The sequence below is a fragment of the Drosophila serrata genome, unplaced genomic scaffold, assembly GCF_035046125.1.
Source record: "Drosophila serrata isolate PLE 108 unplaced genomic scaffold, ASM3504612v1 contig_245, whole genome shotgun sequence".
Taxonomy (NCBI): domain Eukaryota; kingdom Metazoa; phylum Arthropoda; class Insecta; order Diptera; family Drosophilidae; genus Drosophila; species Drosophila serrata.
The window spans coordinates 400,334-420,155 of record NW_028257143.1 but is presented as its reverse complement, the minus strand read 5'-3'; the positions used below and the strand labels follow the sequence as shown (position 1 = coordinate 420,155).

General features: G+C 46.0%; 8 protein-coding genes across 12 annotated transcripts; 3 read left to right on the top strand and 5 right to left on the bottom strand.

Annotated features, from left to right (window-relative positions):
- Window positions 1-58: 58 nt before the first annotated feature.
- On the bottom strand, window positions 59-3,277 carry ihog (interference hedgehog). 2 transcript variants are annotated; one of them, XM_020954597.2, is made up of 2 exons: window positions 3,136-3,277; window positions 59-3,079 (listed from the first exon to the last, which is right to left on the bottom strand). In XM_020954597.2, the coding sequence occupies exon 2, from the start codon at window positions 3,044-3,046 to the stop codon at window positions 374-376; it is 2,673 nt and encodes an 890-aa protein (XP_020810256.2). In that variant the 5' UTR covers window positions 3,047-3,079; window positions 3,136-3,277; the 3' UTR covers window positions 59-373. The 2 variants fall into 2 exon arrangements, with proteins under 2 accessions (XP_020810256.2, XP_020810257.2); XM_020954598.2 differs by having other exon boundaries at window positions 59-3,069; window positions 3,136-3,269.
- A 117-nt stretch (window positions 3,278-3,394) lies between these two features.
- Window positions 3,395-9,601, top strand: SA1 (stromal antigen). Of its 2 annotated transcripts, XM_086832244.1 has the most exons (11): window positions 3,395-3,547; window positions 5,496-5,645; window positions 5,715-6,030; window positions 6,088-6,261; window positions 6,317-6,616; window positions 6,675-7,108; window positions 7,164-7,999; window positions 8,062-8,420; window positions 8,477-8,767; window positions 8,843-9,383; window positions 9,442-9,601. In XM_086832244.1, exons 2-11 carry the CDS (start codon window positions 5,575-5,577, stop codon window positions 9,501-9,503), a joined length of 3,384 nt encoding a protein of 1,127 aa, XP_086688370.1. In that variant the 5' UTR covers window positions 3,395-3,547; window positions 5,496-5,574; the 3' UTR covers window positions 9,504-9,601. The 2 variants fall into 2 exon arrangements, with proteins under 2 accessions (XP_086688370.1, XP_020810432.1); XM_020954773.2 differs by lacking the exon at window positions 3,395-3,547 and having other exon boundaries at window positions 5,447-5,645.
- On the bottom strand, window positions 4,040-5,012 carry Gas41 (YEATS domain-containing protein 4 Gas41). The gene is made up of 2 exons (XM_020954951.2): window positions 4,354-5,012; window positions 4,040-4,276 (listed from the first exon to the last, which is right to left on the bottom strand). The coding sequence occupies exons 1-2, from the start codon at window positions 4,877-4,879 to the stop codon at window positions 4,119-4,121; spliced, it is 684 nt and encodes a 227-aa protein (XP_020810610.1). The 5' UTR covers window positions 4,880-5,012; the 3' UTR covers window positions 4,040-4,118.
- LOC110185771 (zinc finger BED domain-containing protein 4) lies at window positions 8,787-11,949 on the bottom strand. Of its 2 annotated transcripts, none has more exons than XM_020954774.2 (3): window positions 11,631-11,949; window positions 10,274-11,239; window positions 8,787-10,218 (listed from the first exon to the last, which is right to left on the bottom strand). In XM_020954774.2, exons 1-3 carry the CDS (start codon window positions 11,862-11,864, stop codon window positions 9,583-9,585), a joined length of 1,836 nt encoding a protein of 611 aa, XP_020810433.2. In that variant the 5' UTR covers window positions 11,865-11,949; the 3' UTR covers window positions 8,787-9,582. The 2 variants fall into 2 exon arrangements, with proteins under 2 accessions (XP_020810433.2, XP_086688372.1); XM_086832246.1 differs by lacking the exon at window positions 11,631-11,949 and adding an exon at window positions 11,446-11,608.
- Window positions 11,950-12,507: 558 nt separating this feature from the next.
- LOC110185606 (mini-chromosome maintenance complex-binding protein) lies at window positions 12,508-14,631 on the top strand. The gene is made up of 3 exons (XM_020954551.2): window positions 12,508-13,806; window positions 13,862-14,105; window positions 14,171-14,631. Exons 1-3 carry the CDS (start codon window positions 12,608-12,610, stop codon window positions 14,561-14,563), a joined length of 1,836 nt encoding a protein of 611 aa, XP_020810210.2. The 5' UTR covers window positions 12,508-12,607; the 3' UTR covers window positions 14,564-14,631.
- Window positions 14,560-16,004, bottom strand: Atac1 (Ada2a-containing complex component 1). Its single transcript, XM_020954552.2, has one exon. It carries the CDS (start codon window positions 15,868-15,870, stop codon window positions 14,782-14,784), a length of 1,089 nt encoding a protein of 362 aa, XP_020810211.2. The 5' UTR covers window positions 15,871-16,004; the 3' UTR covers window positions 14,560-14,781.
- Hmgcl (hydroxymethylglutaryl-CoA lyase) lies at window positions 15,985-17,208 on the top strand. Its single transcript, XM_020954669.2, has 2 exons — window positions 15,985-16,144; window positions 16,198-17,208. Exons 1-2 carry the CDS (start codon window positions 16,088-16,090, stop codon window positions 17,110-17,112), a joined length of 972 nt encoding a protein of 323 aa, XP_020810328.1. The 5' UTR covers window positions 15,985-16,087; the 3' UTR covers window positions 17,113-17,208.
- Window positions 17,149-19,783, bottom strand: sip2 (septin interacting protein 2). 2 transcript variants are annotated; one of them, XM_086832243.1, is made up of 4 exons: window positions 19,642-19,749; window positions 19,434-19,521; window positions 17,608-19,240; window positions 17,149-17,476 (listed from the first exon to the last, which is right to left on the bottom strand). In XM_086832243.1, exons 2-4 carry the CDS (start codon window positions 19,505-19,507, stop codon window positions 17,228-17,230), a joined length of 1,956 nt encoding a protein of 651 aa, XP_086688369.1. In that variant the 5' UTR covers window positions 19,508-19,521; window positions 19,642-19,749; the 3' UTR covers window positions 17,149-17,227. The 2 variants fall into 2 exon arrangements, with proteins under 2 accessions (XP_086688369.1, XP_020810326.2); XM_020954667.2 differs by lacking the exon at window positions 19,434-19,521 and having other exon boundaries at window positions 19,642-19,783.
- Window positions 19,784-19,822: the final 39 nt, after the last annotated feature.

The following is a 19,822-nucleotide window of genomic DNA, read 5'->3' as shown; positions in this document are numbered from 1 at the left end:
ATATATATATTTTTTTTTTTGTTTTTTTTGTTTTTTAAAATTGATTGAAACCGCAAAATAAAGTTTAAAAAAGAAGCTAAGAGCTTTATTATAATTTTTATGTAAGGTCATTAGGAAGCTATCAGTACAGATTTGTTGTTCTTATTTCGAATATGGAAGACTTAGCTTAGAGTGGACGTAATGCTATGTTGCTAATCGATCCTTGCATCGAGTAAAACTAATAATATCTAATAAGTATCTTAAGTCTATCTGGTATTCGTATAAGTACTTTCGTCATTTAAAGTGGGAAGATGATAAAACACAGAGGTAGAGGTAGGAATAGCATAACACATCGGACGTAGGGATGTACAGACTAAAGATCACGAGATTGCGCTTACACGCCAACGCTATTGAGACTGCCGGAGGAAAGGTTCTCCGAGCGACTGGAGAGCCGGGGTCGCTTCATTAGCACTCGTCCTGCCTTGCTTGTGGACAGGTCCACCGGACCCACCTCCGCGGATTGGTTAAGATGATTGTTGTTGCCGCTATTGGATCCGTTGCTTCCGCCAGCACGTTCCAGCGTGCGTTGAGAACGGCGCAACGAGGATGAGGACATCCGCCTCAGGCCAGGATCATAGTCGTAGCTAGACTGGCACTGAAAGTACGCCATGTCTTGGTCGGTGTCGTTCTTCTCCTCAAGCGTCTGCTGCTGCTGTTGCTGGGCTAGTGGGTTAAGAGTGATGTGAATGTGTCGTGTCCGCTGCCGCTGTTTGCTGGGCGAGCAGCTGCTACCCAGAGCCACAAAATCCTCCCTTAAGTTCGCCATTCGTGGCTTGTTCTGACTGCTGCCGCCACGGACACGAGAGCTCCTCCGCCGACACACACACAAACAAGTGCTGACCAGTAACAGAATGAGCACTGCTCCGCCGCCAATAGTGCCGGTGAGCATGGGACTCATGCTAAACGTCTCGTTGTGACTGGGCGTGGTCGTATCCCGATCTCGATCGCCCTTCTGTAAGATGGGTTCCTCGGTGGTACTGGTCTTGGGACGTTGGGTCCACCCTTGCTTCAAAGCACTAAACTCGGAGGCTGACACTGCACTGAAGGATTGCAGCTTGAACTCGTATATGGTAGCCGTCTCCAGTGGGGTGATCTTAAAGCTTCTGGCCTGCGCTCCCTCAATTGTAGCCTTGAAATATTCTCCTGCCGAAGATGATGGGCGATAGTAGGCGTAGTATCCTGTGATAAGATGCTCATCCGCATTACTGGCTAAACGCCAGTGCAGCACCACAGCAGTCTCTGAGTACTCCTCGATCTCCAGCAGTTCGGGAACAGGCATTGGATCGAGAGCTGCTCCTGGCTGCAGGTAGAACTTGGCTGAGGTGACGCTCTCTTTGTTGTCGTTGTTGGAGTAAACGGCCATGATGCGAAACCGGTAAGTGTGTTGAGGTTTCAGATCCGTCACCGATGCTGTGAAGCTCTTCCCCAGCTCCGAATTCCATTTGGGTTTCCCGTAAGGTATGTTATCGTTAGTTGTCTGCCAGTTTTTCCGCTTGCCTTCACCAACCATGCGGTACTGCACTTTGAAAATGACGATGGGCAGCCCATCATTGCGGGGCACTAGCCAACGGAGCATTACAGATTCATCAGAAAGTCGTGTCACATTCGGGGGCGATGGTGGGATCATCTGCTGTTGTTGCTTTCGGCTGTGATTAGGCTTTGAATGAGAACGGTGAGCAGATCCTACTGCCGCTTCACGGGGCTCACTCTGGATCTGCTTCGGATTAACCTGCAGCAGCGTTCCGGCACTATGCTCGCCTAGGGTGTTCCGGGCAAAGCATTGGACATAGCCGGCATGCCGCTTAAGGACACTGTGTAGCACCAGGGAACCATTGCTCGCCAGCTCAGCCTCTGTGTCATAGATGCTGCTCTCCCCGTTTAACAGCCAGTAGATCTCTGGAGCTGGCACTCCTGTCGCCTCACAGTCCAGCCGAATGCGTTCTCCCTCGTTGGTGAGATCCGCCCAAGGTGAACGCACAATCTGCGGCGGCTGCTCTACCTGCAGTCGGATGGAGTGCTTCAGAGCTGGGCGTATGCCGTTGTCCAGGAAGCAGATATATGTACCTGCATCCCGAACCTGAACCTTGGTTATTTCCAAAGAATGAGTCAATACTTTAGTGCGCTCATTATTAATGACTCCAGCGACATCGGGACTGCTCCAAATGGCAGTTGGAGCTGGAGAACCAATCCCAGGGCACAACAGCAGCACGGTGCCTCCTTCCCGGGCAGTAACAGTTTGGAATCCGGCCGGTTGTCCGTTGAGAATGTGTGGTGCCTGGCTCTGTGATCTCTCAAATGATATGATCTGCAATTCCAGGGAGCTCGGCAATTCCGTTCTTGCTCCTGAAGCCGGATTCGTGGCCTGGCAGCCATACGTACCAGCTGACTCTGCGGAAACATTGCTCAAGACCAGATTGCCATTGCTTGCTACATACTCCGGCCTAATTTCCACACCATTCTGATAGTAGGTCCAACTCGCCGCAGGATTCGACTGAACCTGTTGGCCGCAGGACCAGAACACCGAGTTCCCAGTGGACACACGCCATTGCAGAGAGGATTTTGGGCCCACCAGTCGAGTGCTGGCCAGCTCAAGGCGGGCTGCGGTGGATGTTACTACCAGTGGACCGATCCAGCCAATGCATCTGTACTCGCCTAGAGTGTCTGGCCGGACGAGAATCCTCAGGCGGGAGATGGCCGCATCCTGGGTCACATTCGTCTTGGCCGTGCCCGTGCGCAGGTGCTTGAACCCGGCTCCTGGAGACCCACGGCCAGTGGTGGCATTCCAGCGTCGAAAGCTCCATTCGAAGCGCTCGGGCTGCAAACTGGTCTCGCACTCCAGCACCACCTCGTCTCCCAGGGGCGCCACCAGTGATTCAGGCGCGCGAAGAATTCGCACGCCTGGCGAGGGATGTGCGGAATAAGCGGGGGGCAAAACCGGAATTGCTCCGAGCCGCGACGTCAGCAGCGAAACAAGCAGCAGCGAGGATATCAGCAACGACGACGACATTATGGTTGATGCAGTGGTGCAGGCTGAGGGGTGCTGAAAATATTATTTAGTCCTGAATCTAAAGGGCTATAGGAGCGCGTTCGCCTCACCTGTGACCAACTCGGCCTTTGTTTGGATCGGTTTGTCCAGGAAACGCGTTTGCGTTTGCGCAGTTAATAATTTTCACTCTCGGCGAACGCGCATCACTTGTCTCTCACATACACACGGACAAATAAACAATTTGGAATCGATTCCACGGATAGCGATGGACTTTTTTCGATAACTCTTCTATCGTGTTATCGATAACTCTCGGTAATATATATACTAAGGATGTCAAGCAGATCCCAAGTAAAGCAAGCAGTTCAAAATGAAATTGCAGATTTTGTACGGGCAAGCAGTGAAAACTAGTTCCAAACAGTGTAGTTTATTTTATTTTCAAAAACATGGCAAAATGTTACACAAAATTCTAGATTAATATATAATATCTACATATCAAATTTGATGAAAATCTATTGAAAACTGGTAAAGTTATAATTTTGTATCTTAAAAAGTTTTTGATCGTTCCTATGGCAACTATATATATGTATGTATATATATACTCCACCGATTCGCCATGCTCCAACTTATATACTAGTAAAATTACATAGAAGAATAACTCCATAGTTTTACTCAAATTGCTTCCTCTTAAATTTGTCCAAATACAAGTCTCGCACATGTGTGCATATGATTCCCAACTGGTTCTAACATCCCCGGAATAAAGTGAATTTTGCCGGCCAAATCTTAGATTAAATAATCTAATTTATTAGTGTTCAAAGTTAGTAACTGATCATACATACTTACTTGTCATAGATAATTACTGACCTCTACATTTAACAACCGTTTCCCTGGCAGTTATTTTATATAGTATTCCGATTTTCAAAAAACTAAAAACGAAATTCTATAATCATCGAGGAACTGCGTCCAGTGCAAAACAGTGTTTGCCCGGCGCTGCCATGCTTTTAAAATTGCCAAAGATTCTGATTTTTCGCATTTATATTTGCCCTAGAAATAATTATCAATACAGTATATGAAAGTCCTGACTTTTGTGCATGTATTATGCAGGTGGCTTTTGAACCTTAGCCAGTTCCGCCTTAAATTTTGATATAGTTTCTCGTGCCAGCTTCAGTTTGTCCTTGAGTGTGACGATCTCCACTTTTACTTTCTGTTTTACATTGACAATGTTATCCAAAGTTTTTGTCTTCTTTTCCTCAACTAAACACATATATTAAAATATTAAATTGAAATACATTTTTGAATACGACATCTAAATGGTTTATATGAATACTCACAGTCAGTGTCGTGGGTTAGCAGGCCATTGGCGCTTTGTTCCGAGAGAAGCAAGTAGTGCTGCATGATCTGTGTGGGTTCTTGGAAAACGATTTCCTCGTAGGACTCCGATACAAGACCCTTTTTTGTGTCCATTGTGGTGCTGGAGTTGAGCTCACCATCGACAACCGGCGACTGGAAGAGCTTGAGGATGTGATAGCACGTCACCGGTCGCTCCGACTGGTCATTGAAGTAGATTTTTATGACAACTTCAAACTCGCCCCATCCAGTCTCTGTGATCTCGTAAGGCGGTTTGACGACGATCCTGTTCGGATTTGCGTAGCTCTCGTGAAGTTTGAAATTCACTTTCTTGACGTAAGTAGACATGTCCTCGTTTTGATAAGGCTTCAGGTAAACCTTCCATTGGTGCGTGTGCCCGTCCTCCTCTCGTTTCTTGCCAAAAGAGCGCGCTATGTTTCCGTAAACAATCGGTTTTACAATGGTCACGCCTTTAAGCCTGCCACCGGAATCTCCACCGAAGTCGGTCATTTTTTTTTAAGCGCTTAATAGTTGTTTGGTTAAAATAATGTTTTGGTTCTTCTTCTTCTCTTTTGGAGCAGCGGACGCCGTTATCGATATGTCTATGACGATGCGACCGGGCTGCCAACCTAGCCACTTTTTACTGTTGTTAGTGTTAAATAAAAGTAAATTATGTACCAACGAAAAGATATCTATCTCCCACTTCCTTAAATCAGCAAATCTTTTGCATCGTATATAAACCTATCACTTTCCTCATAAAATATCTGTAATTTGTTACTTGTAAATAATCCATGTGCAATTAATTTGTTAATATATTTATTTAAGCAAATTATGAAAACCTTATTCCGGCCGAAAATCTCCGCTGTTATGGCCGATCCCGTCCTGTAGCCTAAGTTTGTAACTTCTGCTAACAGTGTACAAAATAAAAATAAATAAATAAAAATACATTTTTTAACGTATTTTGTGTGTCGCCATAATAAAATATATATTTGACGCACATATATTTTGTTTAGTGAGATATATTAAGGGTCTTTATTTTTTGTATTTTTCAACACTGTTTTATCGCAATATTGCGTCTATCGATATATTTTCCGATGTATCATCTTTATCTCTTGTTTGTTATAAGTACGCCTTGGACATAATTTGTTATAAATTTTGCGTTAAAAAACAATTTAAAGTAGTAAAAAAGCTTTTACATACATAAAATGATGGCGCGCCGCGGGGGAAAGCGCATTCGGATGGATGATCCTCCTCCGGAATACGAGGAGCTCCACAGGTACAGTACCTCTTTGTACAAGCTTTTTCGTTCGCTTCGTCTAAGATCTTTTTCTGTTGTTTATTTCAGCGATGCATTAAATGAAAGCACTTCAGATGCAGATAGTCCCACCAAGCGTATGACCAGGTTACGGGCCCGGGGCGGAGTGCGGGACAAGCCACCTATAATTGATGACGACGAGGACGAGTTTTTCGCTCCAGTTGCGCGGAAGCGAAAGGCACCCGCTACTCGCAAACCGCCAGGAGAACGAAAGGAGAGGGTTGAGCGTCCGCGCAAAGAACCCGTGGACAGGGGACACCACGAGCGTATCGACAACGAGCGGGAGATCACTACCGACGAGAACAGCTTGTACTACATTGTGCGGCACTCTAAGAACGCCATAGCGGTATGGGCTCCTTCGCTTCCATGATAAAGTCCTTTAATGTGGGCCTTTGATTTCCAGAGCATTGTTGACCAATGGATTGAGCAGTACAAGACGAACCGAGAAACGGCGCTGGTCGCCCTGATGCAGTTCTTCATAAACGCCAGCGGCTGCAAGGGCAAGATATCTGAAGATATACAATATCCAGTAGATCACACAGCTATAATCAGACGTATGACTGAAGAGTTTGACGAGGTATTATGGTGCTTGAAAGCTGCGATTAGTATATTAATTTTTACATGATTTTTAGGAAAGCGGCGAATATCCATTAATCATGACCGGCACACAGTGGCGAAAGTTCAAGAATAACTTCTGCGATTTTGTGCAAACACTGGTGAAGCAGTGTCAGTATTCTATTATCTACGACCAATTTCTGATGGACAACGTTATTTCGCTGCTCACGGGTTTATCCGATTCGCAAGTGCGAGCCTTTCGCCACACGGCCACCTTAGCGGCCATGAAGCTGATGACAGCTCTAGTGGATGTCGCCCTGCTCGTCTCGAATAACTTTGACAATGCGGCGAAACAATTTGAAGCCGAACGCGTGAAGGTATCCTGGTATAAAGTTTATAAGACGTGATTCTTTTACTAATGTCAGCTTACTTTAGTCCCGCGATCGTCGAGCCTCGGACCGCCTGGATTCGCTGATGACGAAGCGATCCGAGTTAGAGGAAAATATGGACGAGATCAAGAGCATGTTGACCTACATGTTCAAGTCTGTGTTCGTGCACCGGTACAGGGACAGCCTGCCGGACATTCGCGCCATTTGTATGGCGGAAATTGGCATCTGGATGGAGAACTATCCACAGAACTTCCTTGACGACTCCTACTTAAAGTACATTGGCTGGACGCTTCATGACAAGATTGGAGAGGTGCGGCTACGTTGTCTGCAGTCGCTGCTTCCGTTGTACGAGAAAGATGAGCTTAAGGGTAAGCTGGAGCTTTTCACGTCCAAGTTTAAAGACCGAATTGTGGCCATGACCCTGGACAAGGAGTTCGAGGTGTCGGTGCATGCCGTTAAGTTGGTCATCAGTATTTTAAAGTTAGTAAAGAAAGAGTTAATGGTGTAAGGTGTAACTAATTTTATTTTACTTTAGAATTCACCCGGAGATATTGGCTGATAAAGATTGCGAAATCGTCTACGAGCTTGTGTACTCATCGCATCGAGGTGTGGCTCAGGCTGCCGCCGAGTTCCTCAACGTTCGTCTATTTCATCTAACTGCCGACATGGAAGAGACAAAAACAAAGCGCGGTAAACTGCGTCTGCCAAATACTCCGCTTGTCCGGGACTTGGTGCAGTTCTTTATTGAATCCGAGCTGCATGAGCATGGCGCCTATCTCGTTGACTCGTTTATCGATAGCAACGACATGGTGAGGGACTGGGAGTGTATGACGGATCTGCTTCTGGAAGAGCCGGGTCCCAATGAGGAGGTTCTCGACAACAAGCAGGAATCGACGCTTATTGAGATTATGGTGAGCAGCGTTAAGCAATCGGCCACTGGAGAAGTGCCCGTCGGACGAGCAAGCAATCGAAAATGCACTCTCAGTGCCAAGGAACTCAAGGCAATTCAAGACGAGAAAGCCAAGTTAACGGAACACTTCATTGTGACTCTACCCTCGCTGCTAGAGAAATATCAAGCGGATAGCGAGAAGCTAGCCAATCTGTTGGCTGTACCCCAGTACTTTGATCTGAATCTGTACACTACAAATCGTCAGGAGGGCAACCTCCAGGCTTTGCTGGACAGAATCAATCAGGTGATGAGTATGCACACCGGCCGGGAAGTGTTGGAAACGTGTGCAAAGACGCTGGAGTGCCTTTGCGCCGAAGGCAGTGCCTCCTATACGAGATGCAATATAGCCAGATCAAACATTATCGAGGGCGCAGTGAATAAGTACAAGGACGCCATAGAAGAGTGGCGAAACCTTATACAAGGTGCGTTAAATATTTGAAAATTTCTTTAAGGATTCCACTTAACACTCTCTGTTTACTAAAAGGCGAGGAGACCCCCAACGAGGATGACATCTATAACATAACCATTACCCTCAAAGTTCTTTCCATACTGTATTCGTCACACAATCTCAATCCCTGGGACTTGTTCAAGTCCCTTTTCCAAGACGTCGAGGAGGCACAGTCTAAGGAGAACGTTGACCGCTGCCTTCCCAACGAAGCTTTGGCGTATTGTATCGAGGCCTGTTACTTCTCCATTAGCTGGGGACTGTACTACGTGGAGAATGACTGTGAGTCGGTGAACGTGACCGATGTGGTGGCCGAGCTGCGCAATAATCTGGACACCTTCATGGCAGCCTGCTTTGAGTTGACTCGCGATGGACCCACCGTGCAGATTCAAGAAGCGGTTCGTAGCACTTATATTGTTTGAGAAAAACTTATTCCAATTGTAAAACTTGACAGGCCTATCAATCCATATGCGATCTACTGATCATTTTCTCCGATAAATTGGCCCGCAGCGAGATCGAGCATATTCGGGGCCTGGAATACAAGTCGCGAATGGATGAGCACCTAATTTTGGACAACTTTGTGCAGCACTACGTGTTCTCTCTTAAGCAAGATGTTGCTCAAGATGAGACTCGAATTGAGGAGCTGCATAAGAAGCGTAACTTCCTGGCTTGCTACTGCAAGTTGGTTGTTTACAACATAATACCAACAATGCGTGCGGCCAGCATTTTCAAATATTATGTCAAGGTGAGTGATTTAAGAAAAATTAGAGTATTGATAATTTTCTGTATTTATTTACTGTATTTTTGTTTGTTTTTTAAGTGCTACAATGACTATGGTGACATAATTAAAGCCACATTGGGCAAGGCTCGCGAAATAAATAAAGTTAACTTTGCCATGACCTTGCTTTTAAGCCTTATCACGGTTTTTAAGAGCCTGCAGGAGCAGCATGAAGACGGCATTGTGCCAAAAAGTTCGCAGGAATTTATCGACCTCAAAGAGTTGGCAAAAAGATTTGCACTTACCTTCGGGTTTGACGCCCTCAAGAATCGAGAGTCGGTAGCCGCCATTCATCGCGGCGGCATTTACTTTGCTGCCAACAAGCAGCCCGACGATCCGGTGCGAGCTCCTACACGTCTGTTGTTCTTGGAGGTTCTCAATGAGTTCAATTACAAGCTGCTCAAGCAGGACAAAAAGGTGATCATGGGATGTCTGGACAAGATCATTCCACCCGGTATGCCATCCAGCCGCGCTGAGGAATGGCAACCGCTGGTTTTGTATCGCAACTCGTTGCTGCATGGCGAAACTGATCAAGCGCCTGTCGCCAGCAAGCGGGCTTACACACGAAAGCGACGCGATCATGGTAAGATTCATTTCTTTATAACCTTTTTAACAAAACTTAAATTATAATTACGTTTTAGATGAAGAAGAGGAAGAGGAAGATGATGAAGAGGAACACAATGATCCCGACTACAGGGGATAGGACCTAACGCATTTAGTTTAAAACGATCAACTAGCTATTAAGTTCAAAGTCTTAATTATGTATATAAAGTGTCTAGATATTAAACATTATTCTCCTTACTGTCCGAAGTGTAATTAGACTTGAGGAGCAATATTTTTGATGCACTTACAGGACTCAGTCCTGCTCGCATGTCACTGTACAGGTGTGCAGATTCCCGAAACAATCGTTCGCCGCTGGCACTTGCTGCTGGCGCCGACAGGAATCTCCGAACAATGCCATACATAGAACTATATTTGATGTTCGCCTTCCACCACAATAGGGGATCCATGTTTCTATCAATTCTTGGCTCAGAGTTGTATAAATAAAGAAGATTTTTAATCTGCGATTGGGAGCCAAACGCTGTTGTCGCCGTCTGTTGAATGTTAGCAGGTGAACCAGCCGTTAGTATATTGTCCAGAATACTATCTATTTTGGACTCGTTCATCTTCAGAGACGACGACGAGGATGACACTTTAATTATTTTTAATGCCGGTTGGCCGTTGCCGTCCCCTTGAACAGTGGCAAGTAGCAGCTGCATAACTTCATTGGCCACCAGATGCTCCTCTCGTTCAGTAAAAAAGGCCTGCTTGTATCTTGGATCCAAATAGGTGGCAATTAAATATTTAATATCGCTGGTGATGTGTGAAAACTTCATATCCAGCTCTTCCAGCAGCTTTCTGGCAAAACTGCAAATAGTCTATGAAAAACAAAATAGAGTTTACTTGTTATTAATGTTATATTGTTAACATTACCACGGAGGAAACATAGTTGTGCACGTCCGTTCGAAGGGAATCCCTTAAAGCGGCAACGAGTGGTATTACCGATGAGGCCGACGTTGATGTGTAACTCCAGATCTTAATGATTTCCTCACACGGCTGCATTACCTTATTGCACAAATCGATGTCTGTCCACTCATCCGGATATATCTGAACAAGATTATACTCCTCAGAGTACAAAGTGAGTGCATCCTTCATCCTGAACACGCTTGCCATCATCTGAAAGGTTGCATTCCATTCAAGCGGAACAACGGGTAGTATTGAGCGTGCCTCTTGTTTGAGGTGAATCTCTTGAATGAATTTGAGATGATCATGGGCCGTCTGGTCATGGGCAAAGTGGTCAACTATTTGCTTGCATTTCGACGACAAATTCTGGAGTACTTCGTTCGACTGCAGTGCGAATCTCACGCACATTTGCAGGCGATGCACACTGCAGTCGGGAAGTGTTCCCGGCAGAGCCGTTGGCTCGTCCCTAATGATGCAATGCACCCTTTCCTTCGGCACTTCTATTGCCATGCCAGGAATGAGGTCCCGAATACAACATGCTAGCCTTGAAGGGCAGTCGTAGTTAAGGGCTTCGCACCTTAGCGTAAATCGATGGCTTTGGAAATCCCTGGAAATAGCAGAACAAGACAAGCTGAGCAGTCCCTCACTATTGGCACCTTCCCACCACAGACTTGTTGATAGCGAGAAGGAGTCAAGGAGATCAAGCTGCTGCTTCACGTGCGCGTGCATCCTCCTGTATATATCGTGGCACAGTAGATTCTCGTAGTAGCTCTTCGAACGGATCACATATCTTGGCTGAAGGACCTTCACAAAGTTAATAAATCCTTCTCCTTCAATAAACGCGAACGATTGGTTCAAAAGCATCAGTGCCAGTTTTTCATCACAACGCGCTCTTACGAGGGAATCCTCGCTTTCCAAAGGATCTGAATCGGGTTCCTAAACGGAAAACAGTTATGATAAATATCAATAACATTTAGTTAGTATAGTGCTTAAATACATTTTATGTACTTCATGAAATTTTTATAATAGTCGGTTTAAATTAAAAATAAAATATTAAAATGTTTACTTAATCTGATAAAATGATTGTTACATAAAAATATAATCCTTGTACATAGCCTTGGTAATGAAGTCACCGTACGAACCTTTTCCGGATTGACAACAATTCCCAAATAAATATTAAAATTAACTTTTAAGTTTTGAAGATGCATTCATGCTGAATTTCAGTATTACTAAATATTTTACTATTGAATTTTGATTCTAATCTTGACAACCAGAAATTCTCTCACCGCATCTATTCTTTGATCTGCTGAAGGATACGGATACTCACATGCAAGTTCAACTCCAAAAGCGCTGTGTTAGGATTTCCGTTGATTTCCCTCTTCACTGCGAATTTAACGTCTTCAAGAGTTAGAAACTCGTCTTGGTGTTTGCTTTTCAGGTGGTTACGGAGACAAGTGGTACCACGACCCTTCCTCGAATAGTTTCTGTTACACAGGCAGCAGGTCGCCACTGTTTCAGAGGCCTTGTAAAAGAATTGCCAAACATTGCTCTTCTTGCTCATGTTCTTAGAATAGCCCGAAAGAATGATGAAACTTTTTTGCGGATGTCCGCATCCGCTTTTACATCCGTTCTGCAGCAGAGGCTTGGTAGCCCTGGAAAAAAATCACAAAAGCTATCGATTGCTGTAAGGCGCAAGCGGCGAAAGTTCTTTGTACTAGGGCTGCATTTGCAAATAGCCATATTAGCACAAATGCTAAAATTAAGTGCGGTTCGTGGTTCACGTTTTCTTGATTGCATTTATTTGTACACACTGTTATTTTGGTAAATAAAAATTTAACAAATTATTGAAAATACAATTTTTGTTTCCTTTTTTATTAATATTGAAAATATTAAGATTTAAATAACAAATTTTGAGGGCTCAAATAGCGATAAAGCTGCGTTTAAAATAAAAATTTTGCTTACTCGAAAATTATCCAAATACAGGTGCAAATACAGGTAAAATGATATTGTAATTCATGTATTTTATCAAGAGTTTGTGAGCGAAAATAAAGAAATTATTAAGAAATCAATTTAAAATGATTGATTTAAACAAATTCAAGTTATTTGTTTGATTCCTTTTTTTAAATATTTAGCGCATTTCGAATTCCTCTTGGAATTTTTTGGTATTTCACAAAAACTATCGATTGCCCTTAAGCGATGACGACATTCAGTGTTTGACTATCAGAGAGCTATCGGCGCTATATTTGGCGGGACCACAGCTGTTTCTTAGTTTACAATATTAATCAATTTTAATCTCTCTAAATAATGCCATGCGCTATGAAGTTACCGAATACCCTCGATGAACTAGTTACACAGTACAAAGACGTCGCAATTCTCAAGGAGCTACTCAAGGATTCAAAACAATGGCACTCGATTCCGCTGCTGAACTACACGCCTCTCCACAAGCTGAAGGATCGAACTTTGGTGCGGTTCCGGGGCATGATCCAGGACATGATGGACCCAGAAATTTACCTCGAGCACTATGAGGTAAAAGCCCTTGACGGTAGCAAACGCCTCCATGACGGAAAGTACTTGGATTGCTTGAAACTAGCTGATGGCGAGGAGATCGACTACAATGCGGAAGGTAATGTGCACGGCGAGAGACGAACCCTATTTTTGGTTTCAGTGCCGGGCTTGAACGATTGGACCAGGCAGCACGAGAAGCTTTGCGGGCCAGAGATCGAGGGGGTTAGCCCAACCAGTCAGCCTAGCAGCTCCGGTAAAAAGCGCTCTCTAGACGCTCAAGAGGAGGCCATGGAGGTGGACGAAGATGGCGAGAACTCTCTTAAACGACAGTGTGTGGACGAGATCAAGGCGGTAGGGGGGCAGATGGCATCTTCTGGTTCATCTGTCCTCGGCTCTGAGTATCTTCTCAACTCACCATTGCCAAGTCGCCCAAGCATGGCTTGCATGGTAAAAGTCTACGAGGACTTTGACACTTATCAACTCAACACCCTAGTGGACTTTATAGGTTTTTTGTCCGTGGACCCATCTCTAGACGCTGCATGCCTGAATATGGAGGGGTACGAAAGCTTAAGTGAACTGCAGGCTGCCCACCCATCGCCCTTTCTCATACCTCGCCTGCATGCATTCGGATTCCAGGCCCTAGCTCATGCCAATCCGTTGCTGGACAGTAGCCTGCGACAGCCAGTAACGGACTCAAGTGATGAGGCGCACTCGAACCAGCTTGCCGTGCACAAAGATCTGCGCATACTGCTCAAACTCTGCCTCTTCGACGACGACCTGGCCGCCGAGTATTTGCTCTCCCATTTGATTTCCACGGTATACAGTCGCACCCAGATGGAGAGTATTGGAAAGTTCGCACTGAACCTATGCAATCTGCCCAGGGAGTGCCTTCAGAACTATACCACAAAGCTGTACCAGGTGCTGGAGCTGCTGCTGCCGGCCAGCCATTACCTGCCCATGACTCTGGAAACAATGAACACGTTTGCTTTTGCCCCAAAGTGAGTTGGACAACCTAAATATACTCTGTAGCTAACTATTACATGTGATCATCAGGAAGGACTACGAGACCAATAAGCTAGTATCTGGACTTCTGCAGCTCGCCCCGCACACGCATCTCGTGCTCGACGAGACTTGTATGAAACAGGGCAAGTTGGAGGCCAACGGCGTCCATGCCGTTCAGCATTTGGCCCACTTAATCAATAATCAGGAGTTGAAGTGCGACTTTCAGTACTACCAGATCGACTATCAAGCGAATATTCCAGTTTTGGTCCTTAGCGAAGGACGCAGCATGCTTCCGGTAAGTGTGTAATCATCAAAATCATTTAAGACATATTTTCCCAAGTGTTACCGCCTTGGTTGCAGAGCGATTTCGTGGTACCCATTAATGCCGATGCCAAGGCCGTGGAGTTGCTTGATGAATCTTTAAAGGCTGCCCATCACTTCCTTCAGCCTGCGCGACTTCAGCAGTTCCGCAAGTACTTGACTACTGCCAGGATTAGCCAGTTCCGCGTAAGCGAGGAGCACACAGAAATGATCCAGCAAGAATTTGTGGATATGCGCAAGGCTAACGTGAAAAGCAGTGCCAATGATCTCCATGGCTTGCTTGTGCTCTCGCGTCTACTGGGTATTGCCCGAGGCAAGCATGAGCTGGACAAGGAAACCTGGCATCTGGCCACCGAGTTAGAGGCAAAGCGTCGCCAGAGGCTTCAATCCCTGCCAAAATCGGCAGCAACACCAGTGCGCACTCAAAGTTGAATATAATGTAGAATTTATTTATCTTAAGCTATCAGCAATGGAAATATACCATTCATTTGAACAATTTATATTACTTCTTTATGTTTTCTATTATATTCTTATTTCATATGTCAACGATTTAGTTAAATGAGTAACCTAGGCGAATGCTTTTGACTTAATTTCTAACCTTATATGTACATAATATGAAAACACAAGGATACCAATTTGTTTAAGGTTGATTACGTCTCCTGATCCACGACAACTTCGTGGCTAAGATGCTCAAACCGACCCTCGATTATCTGACTGGCCAGGCAATCGCCGCAAAGATTCAGGTGACAATAGCAACTGTTACACCGCCACGGTGTCCTTGTCACAGTCGCCTCCTCGCATTCAGCGCACTTGGGTGCCATTGGATCCGGCTGATAGCCATCGGCGTCTTTCTGTTGCTTTTCGCCCTGTATGCTGGTGAGAATCATAAGACGCAAGTCCTGTTTGCGTTTGGCCTCCGCATCTATACCGGCCTCCAAGATATCGGGATCAGTCTCGGTCTTTGTTTCTCGTTTAATGTGTGATGTTATAGTTATATCGGTGGCGGGCGACAAAGCGCGAATTTCGTCCAGTGTACAGTCGTCGTCTGGCATTTGCAGAGATATGTTGTGGGCGGGAAAGAATGTGGATCTGCGCAAGTTAACCTTGTGTTTGCTTAGACCTGCTTTGCGGTGCTTCGGTATGCGGCCGGGCACTGGCATCCCCGCGTCGTGCAGTTTTTGGAAGTACTTCTGTACACGGCTAAACACCTGCTGGGGCGTGCGGTTGCCTAACGCCTTGGCTATTTTGCCAAACCGTCGCATCTCGACATCCTCGGGGGGATACTGGATCAGCAAGTGTTCCAACCGCTGCTGCTCTTCGTTGGTCCACAATCGATTAAAGTTCTCCGACCGTCCGTTGCTTCTGTCCTTGACCTCGTCGAGTGGCTGCGTAAGAGACCTTTTTGCCTCCGCCGGTGTCTCATTTGAGACTTTTCTAATTTCATCCCTAGCGACCAACATTGGTAGCTCCGGCAGCACAGCCGTACTGATGTAGTTATCCGACACAAGGGGCTCATTTTTTCGCAGCTTGTCCAGCATCAGCTGTGGATTCTCCAAGTATGCGTTGCGGGTGGCTTCCAGCTCACCGATCTGCTTGTGGACACAAATTCTTTGCGCCTGTAACACCGCAATCGTGCGCAACAAGTTGGCGTAGCATTGGTTGCCTCGAAGAGCCAAATGTTCTGTCTCAAAATGGAAAACATCTTCATCCTCCGGAGAAGAGTCGCTTAGTGGTTCCATCGTTTTGTTTGTGTGATTATTTTATCCAGTTTTCAACAGCTTATTAATAAAAAAAAAGGTGTTTCAACAGCGTTGCCAGAGTGTGATGTCTCGAGGTTTTAGTGTGCCCAGCTGCGTATTATTTTCGAACTGGAAAAGATCTGGTTATTGGATCATCAGCTGTTCCGGCAGATCGAATACGTAACCTTTGTTTATGTTATTTGTTTAAGTTTTTGCAATGAAATTCGCAAGAATTATTCCTAGTTGTCGATCATTGGCTTGTTTAAGAGCTAAGGTAAATCTAATTGTTCGACTTTATACACTTATAAAGTAATTATAAATATTCAGCGCCCTGCGAGCACCACAGCATGCGACCAAGTCCGAATCGTGGAGGTGGGACCGCGGGATGGACTCCAAAATGAACCCAAGTTGCTGCCGGCAGCCACCAAAATCGAACTGATCAATCGGTTATCAGAGACGGGACTGAAAACCATTGAGGCCACCAGTTTTGTGAGCGCCAAGTGGGTGCCCCAGATGGGTGACAACACGGAGGTGCTGCGGGGGATCAGCAAAGTTCGTGGGATCAGCTACCCGGTACTGACTCCCAATATTAAGGGATTCGACAGTGCGCTAGCGGCCGGTGCCGAGGAGGTGGCCGTTTTTGGGGCCGCCTCCGATGCATTTTCGCTGAAGAACGTTAATGCCACAGCTGCCCAGGCCATCGAGCGCTTTAAGCCTGTATTGACGGCAGCCAAAGAAAATGGTGTACGTGTCCGCGGCTATGTGTCCACTATTGTTGGGTGCCCATACGAGGGCACCATACCGCCGTCTGCCGTGGTCAGGGTGGTAGAGGCGCTATACGAAATGGGCTGTTACGAGATTTCCCTGGGCGATACCATTGGCGTAGGAACTCCTGGCAGCATGCGCCGAATGCTGGACGAGGTGACGAAGGCTGTTCCTGCTAAAGATCTGGCCGTGCACTGCCACGACACGTACGGTCAAGCGCTTTCCAACATCTTGGTATCTTTGGACTACGGCATTCGTGTGGTGGATGCCTCAGTCTCCGGGCTTGGCGGATGCCCCTACGCCAGGGGAGCATCTGGCAATGCAGCCACCGAGGACGTAGTTTATATGCTACATGGCATGGGCCTCCAAACGGGCGTTGATCTGGACAAACTCATCCAAGTAGGTCGGTACATCTGCACAGAGCTAACCAGGCCGTCTGAGTCCAAGGTGAACCGCGCCTGGAAGGGACCTCAGTAATACACATACGGCACATCGAGAATGAAAACGTTGGCATTTACTAGCACTAGTTAAATACATTTATTTGTCGCTCCAATATAAACCCTAACACATTTAGATTTTTCCTCTTAGCGGCCTAGAATTTCTGGGCATCTCTGATCGTATACAGGGAAACGTCACCGGAGGCGAGCGATAGATCCGCAAGGCTGTGATTGGCGCGGCGTGGAATGTGCGATGATGATATGGATGGCTTTCTATCGGCTGGTGCATTGGGCATTTTCATCTTTCCATCGTGGCGGAGCACAGTCGGTTCCACTGCCGAGTTTAGATACTTTTGAATCTGTGGCACACTAGGCATAGGGATGGGAGTGCGTTCATCGACCACCTGCAAAATATAAAGTTAATATAAGTTCCAACTACAACAACTATCGAAATACGACATTCAAATACTCTTCTTGCAAACCAAAAAACTTAATTTAGAATGGAAATTGCAATTCAAATTGATTTCGGACTTACGTGCTTAATCTCCGAAGATATATAAGCCTTCTTTGGCAGCACATGGGCGGAGGAGTCAATGCCATTGATAAGGTCACTAGTACCGCTCGCCTTTGAGCAGCTGGCCGCCGTGTTGGACATGGGCTTCAGCTGGCACAATCGGGATTCCTGCTCCAGCTCACTGATGGCTAAAGTACTGAATATATCGGTACTGGTTGGACGAAACAGGCTCATCAGAGGAGCAGTGCCCGATTTCTGTGTGTATGCGCGAATGGGGCTGACAATATTGCGTAGCTGAGGAATACCCGATTGCGCGCCAAAGAACTTCTTCTTAGTCCACTCCATGTTGAGGTCATGTTTGGGGATGGGCTTGCCCTTGCTAGGCGAGGCTTCGAAGCCCTTTGGCTTGTTATTGGCACGCAGCGGTAAAGATGGCTCCAAAAAACGGGCTACTGGTGATTTTGCTATTTTCTTGGGTGACACCACGAATGTGTTTTGCTTGGGAAACATCGGGCTCTTGGGCTTAGCGGCGAGTGATGGAACTCCACTGCTTATATACTCCATGCCCTTTTCCATCATGTACTGAATTTCCTCCATCGTATCGTTGAAATGCAACGAGACGTTCTCCTTGTCTTCCTTGCTATCATCCTTTTGATTTTCTTCGATGGTCTCATCCACCTGGACATTTGTAAGGCGAGTTAAGACCTCTTGTTTGATTTCTGAAACGACCTGAACCTCCTCATCATCATCGGAGGACAACTCAATAATTGTGTCATCTAGTACATCATCCGATTGATCCTTTGCCTCCTCTGGCAGCTCCATAGGGGACAACGCCAGATCCCTAAGGCTTCCGTGCAAGTCGCTTAGAAGCTCTTGTTCCTCCCCCTTAGACATGCCTGGTGGTTTCGCCTTGGCTATTGCAGCATGAAACAGATCATCGACGTTCACGAGCGTTCCACTAGCTAGGGAACTATCCGTGGCTGTTTCATAACAACTGGATGCATTCGTTTTCCGGGTGCGAGCGCTCAGAAAACTGTTCAGCGATGACACGCTTGATGACTCTAGTTCATTGTCTTCGATAATGGTCGAGGGGCGAAGCAGACCAACCATCTTTACTGGCGATACTTTGATCTTGGGATCCAAAACGGAATCATCAATGGTTCCTGCCAGGGTGTTGTCGTTGTCCCAGAAGCGAGAGGGCGCTTCCACATCCTCCAGCTGGGTGCACTCAACACCCTTGACGGGACTTTCGTTGTCCAGCATATCATCCGTGCCAACCGCCTCGAGCATGCGACGCAGAGCATCGATTTCCATCTGATCATTCGTACTGCGACTGGTCGAGGCACTCCTATCCTTGGCCATGGCCACCACCTGGCTTCTATTCTCACTGTGCAGATACTGGAACAGAGTGCTGTCCGGATCTGATCCAGTCTTGTCGCACATTTTCTCAAATGCGTCAAAGCTGTCATCGACGTCCTCAGAGTGGCCCATGGCTCCCTCGCACACTGTGTCTTCGTTGAGATTAATTGTTCTCTGGCTAATTCCAGTCCCGGGCGGATTCATTCCAGTCCTGATTTCCAAAGGCTTTCTTAGATCCCCGTCCATTTCCCGGCTGTACCGCTTATCCTCGATCTTGCCTGGCTTCTTGGGTGAACTGAAAGATGGGAGCTGGTTAGTCGACTCGTACAGACTAATCCGGTTAGACTAATTTCAGTTTTTGACATGCGTTCCAAATATGACAATTTGTACTTTGTAAGTGTGTTTAATCGAGTTTATATTCGAATCAATAAATTACTTTTGTATGGGATAGGTGCAACACTATCCAAGAAGAGGTTGAAGGTATTTACCAATCGGTCATGAGGTACGCACGCAGTTTCTGACGCCATGCCTCGTTGTCTTGGAATTTCTTAAGTCCAGACATGTTTGTGGACGGGCCTGCTGATCGAGTGTTAGTGTGAGCGTGTGTTTGGCAAGTCCTTGCTGCTTAACTCTCCAGGCGGATCGCGTATTTCACCTGTATTTAAAAACACCTAATCCAGTTCGCTACCTACGTACCTTTGGGACAGTAATATTCGGCGGCTAGCACAACTTTTTTAAAATGAAAAAATTCGGGCAGTATGTATCGATCGACGCGCTTCGGTTGTCGGTAATTTTGAATATAAAGCCAGTGTGACCCGTTGTATAGGTCTTACAATCAATTTAAGATATAACGGCGAAAATACTTTCATTTTACATT

Coding starts and splice junctions, on each gene's coding strand:
- ihog (XM_020954597.2), bottom strand. CDS start 3,046: ATGTCGTCGTCGTTGCTGATATCCTCGCTGCTGCTTGTTTCGCTGCTG.
- Gas41 (XM_020954951.2), bottom strand. CDS start 4,879: ATGACCGACTTCGGTGGAGATTCCGGTGGCAGGCTTAAAGGCGTGACC. Junction 4,277..4,353: donor GCTAACCCACGACACTGACT/GTGAGTATTCAT, acceptor ATATGTGTTTAG/TTGAGGAAAAGAAGACAAAA.
- SA1 (XM_086832244.1), top strand. CDS start 5,575: ATGATGGCGCGCCGCGGGGGAAAGCGCATTCGGATGGATGATCCTCCT. Junction 8,768..8,842: donor TTTTCAAATATTATGTCAAG/GTGAGTGATTTA, acceptor TTGTTTTTTAAG/TGCTACAATGACTATGGTGA. Junction 9,384..9,441: donor ACGAAAGCGACGCGATCATG/GTAAGATTCATT, acceptor ATTACGTTTTAG/ATGAAGAAGAGGAAGAGGAA.
- LOC110185771 (XM_020954774.2), bottom strand. CDS start 11,864: ATGAGCAAGAAGAGCAATGTTTGGCAATTCTTTTACAAGGCCTCTGAA. Junction 11,240..11,630: donor TTTTGGAGTTGAACTTGCAT/GTGAGTATCCGT, acceptor TTTTCCGTTTAG/GAACCCGATTCAGATCCTTT. Junction 10,219..10,273: donor ACAACTATGTTTCCTCCGTG/GTAATGTTAACA, acceptor TGTTTTTCATAG/ACTATTTGCAGTTTTGCCAG.
- LOC110185606 (XM_020954551.2), top strand. CDS start 12,608: ATGCCATGCGCTATGAAGTTACCGAATACCCTCGATGAACTAGTTACA. Junction 13,807..13,861: donor ACGTTTGCTTTTGCCCCAAA/GTGAGTTGGACA, acceptor TGTGATCATCAG/GAAGGACTACGAGACCAATA. Junction 14,106..14,170: donor AAGGACGCAGCATGCTTCCG/GTAAGTGTGTAA, acceptor CCTTGGTTGCAG/AGCGATTTCGTGGTACCCAT.
- Atac1 (XM_020954552.2), bottom strand. CDS start 15,870: ATGGAACCACTAAGCGACTCTTCTCCGGAGGATGAAGATGTTTTCCAT.
- Hmgcl (XM_020954669.2), top strand. CDS start 16,088: ATGAAATTCGCAAGAATTATTCCTAGTTGTCGATCATTGGCTTGTTTA. Junction 16,145..16,197: donor TGGCTTGTTTAAGAGCTAAG/GTAAATCTAATT, acceptor ATAAATATTCAG/CGCCCTGCGAGCACCACAGC.
- sip2 (XM_086832243.1), bottom strand. CDS start 19,507: ATGTCTGGACTTAAGAAATTCCAAGACAACGAGGCATGGCGTCAGAAA. Junction 19,241..19,433: donor GCGTACCTCATGACCGATTG/GTAAATACCTTC, acceptor CCCATCTTTCAG/TTCACCCAAGAAGCCAGGCA. Junction 17,477..17,607: donor TATCTTCGGAGATTAAGCAC/GTAAGTCCGAAA, acceptor TATATTTTGCAG/GTGGTCGATGAACGCACTCC.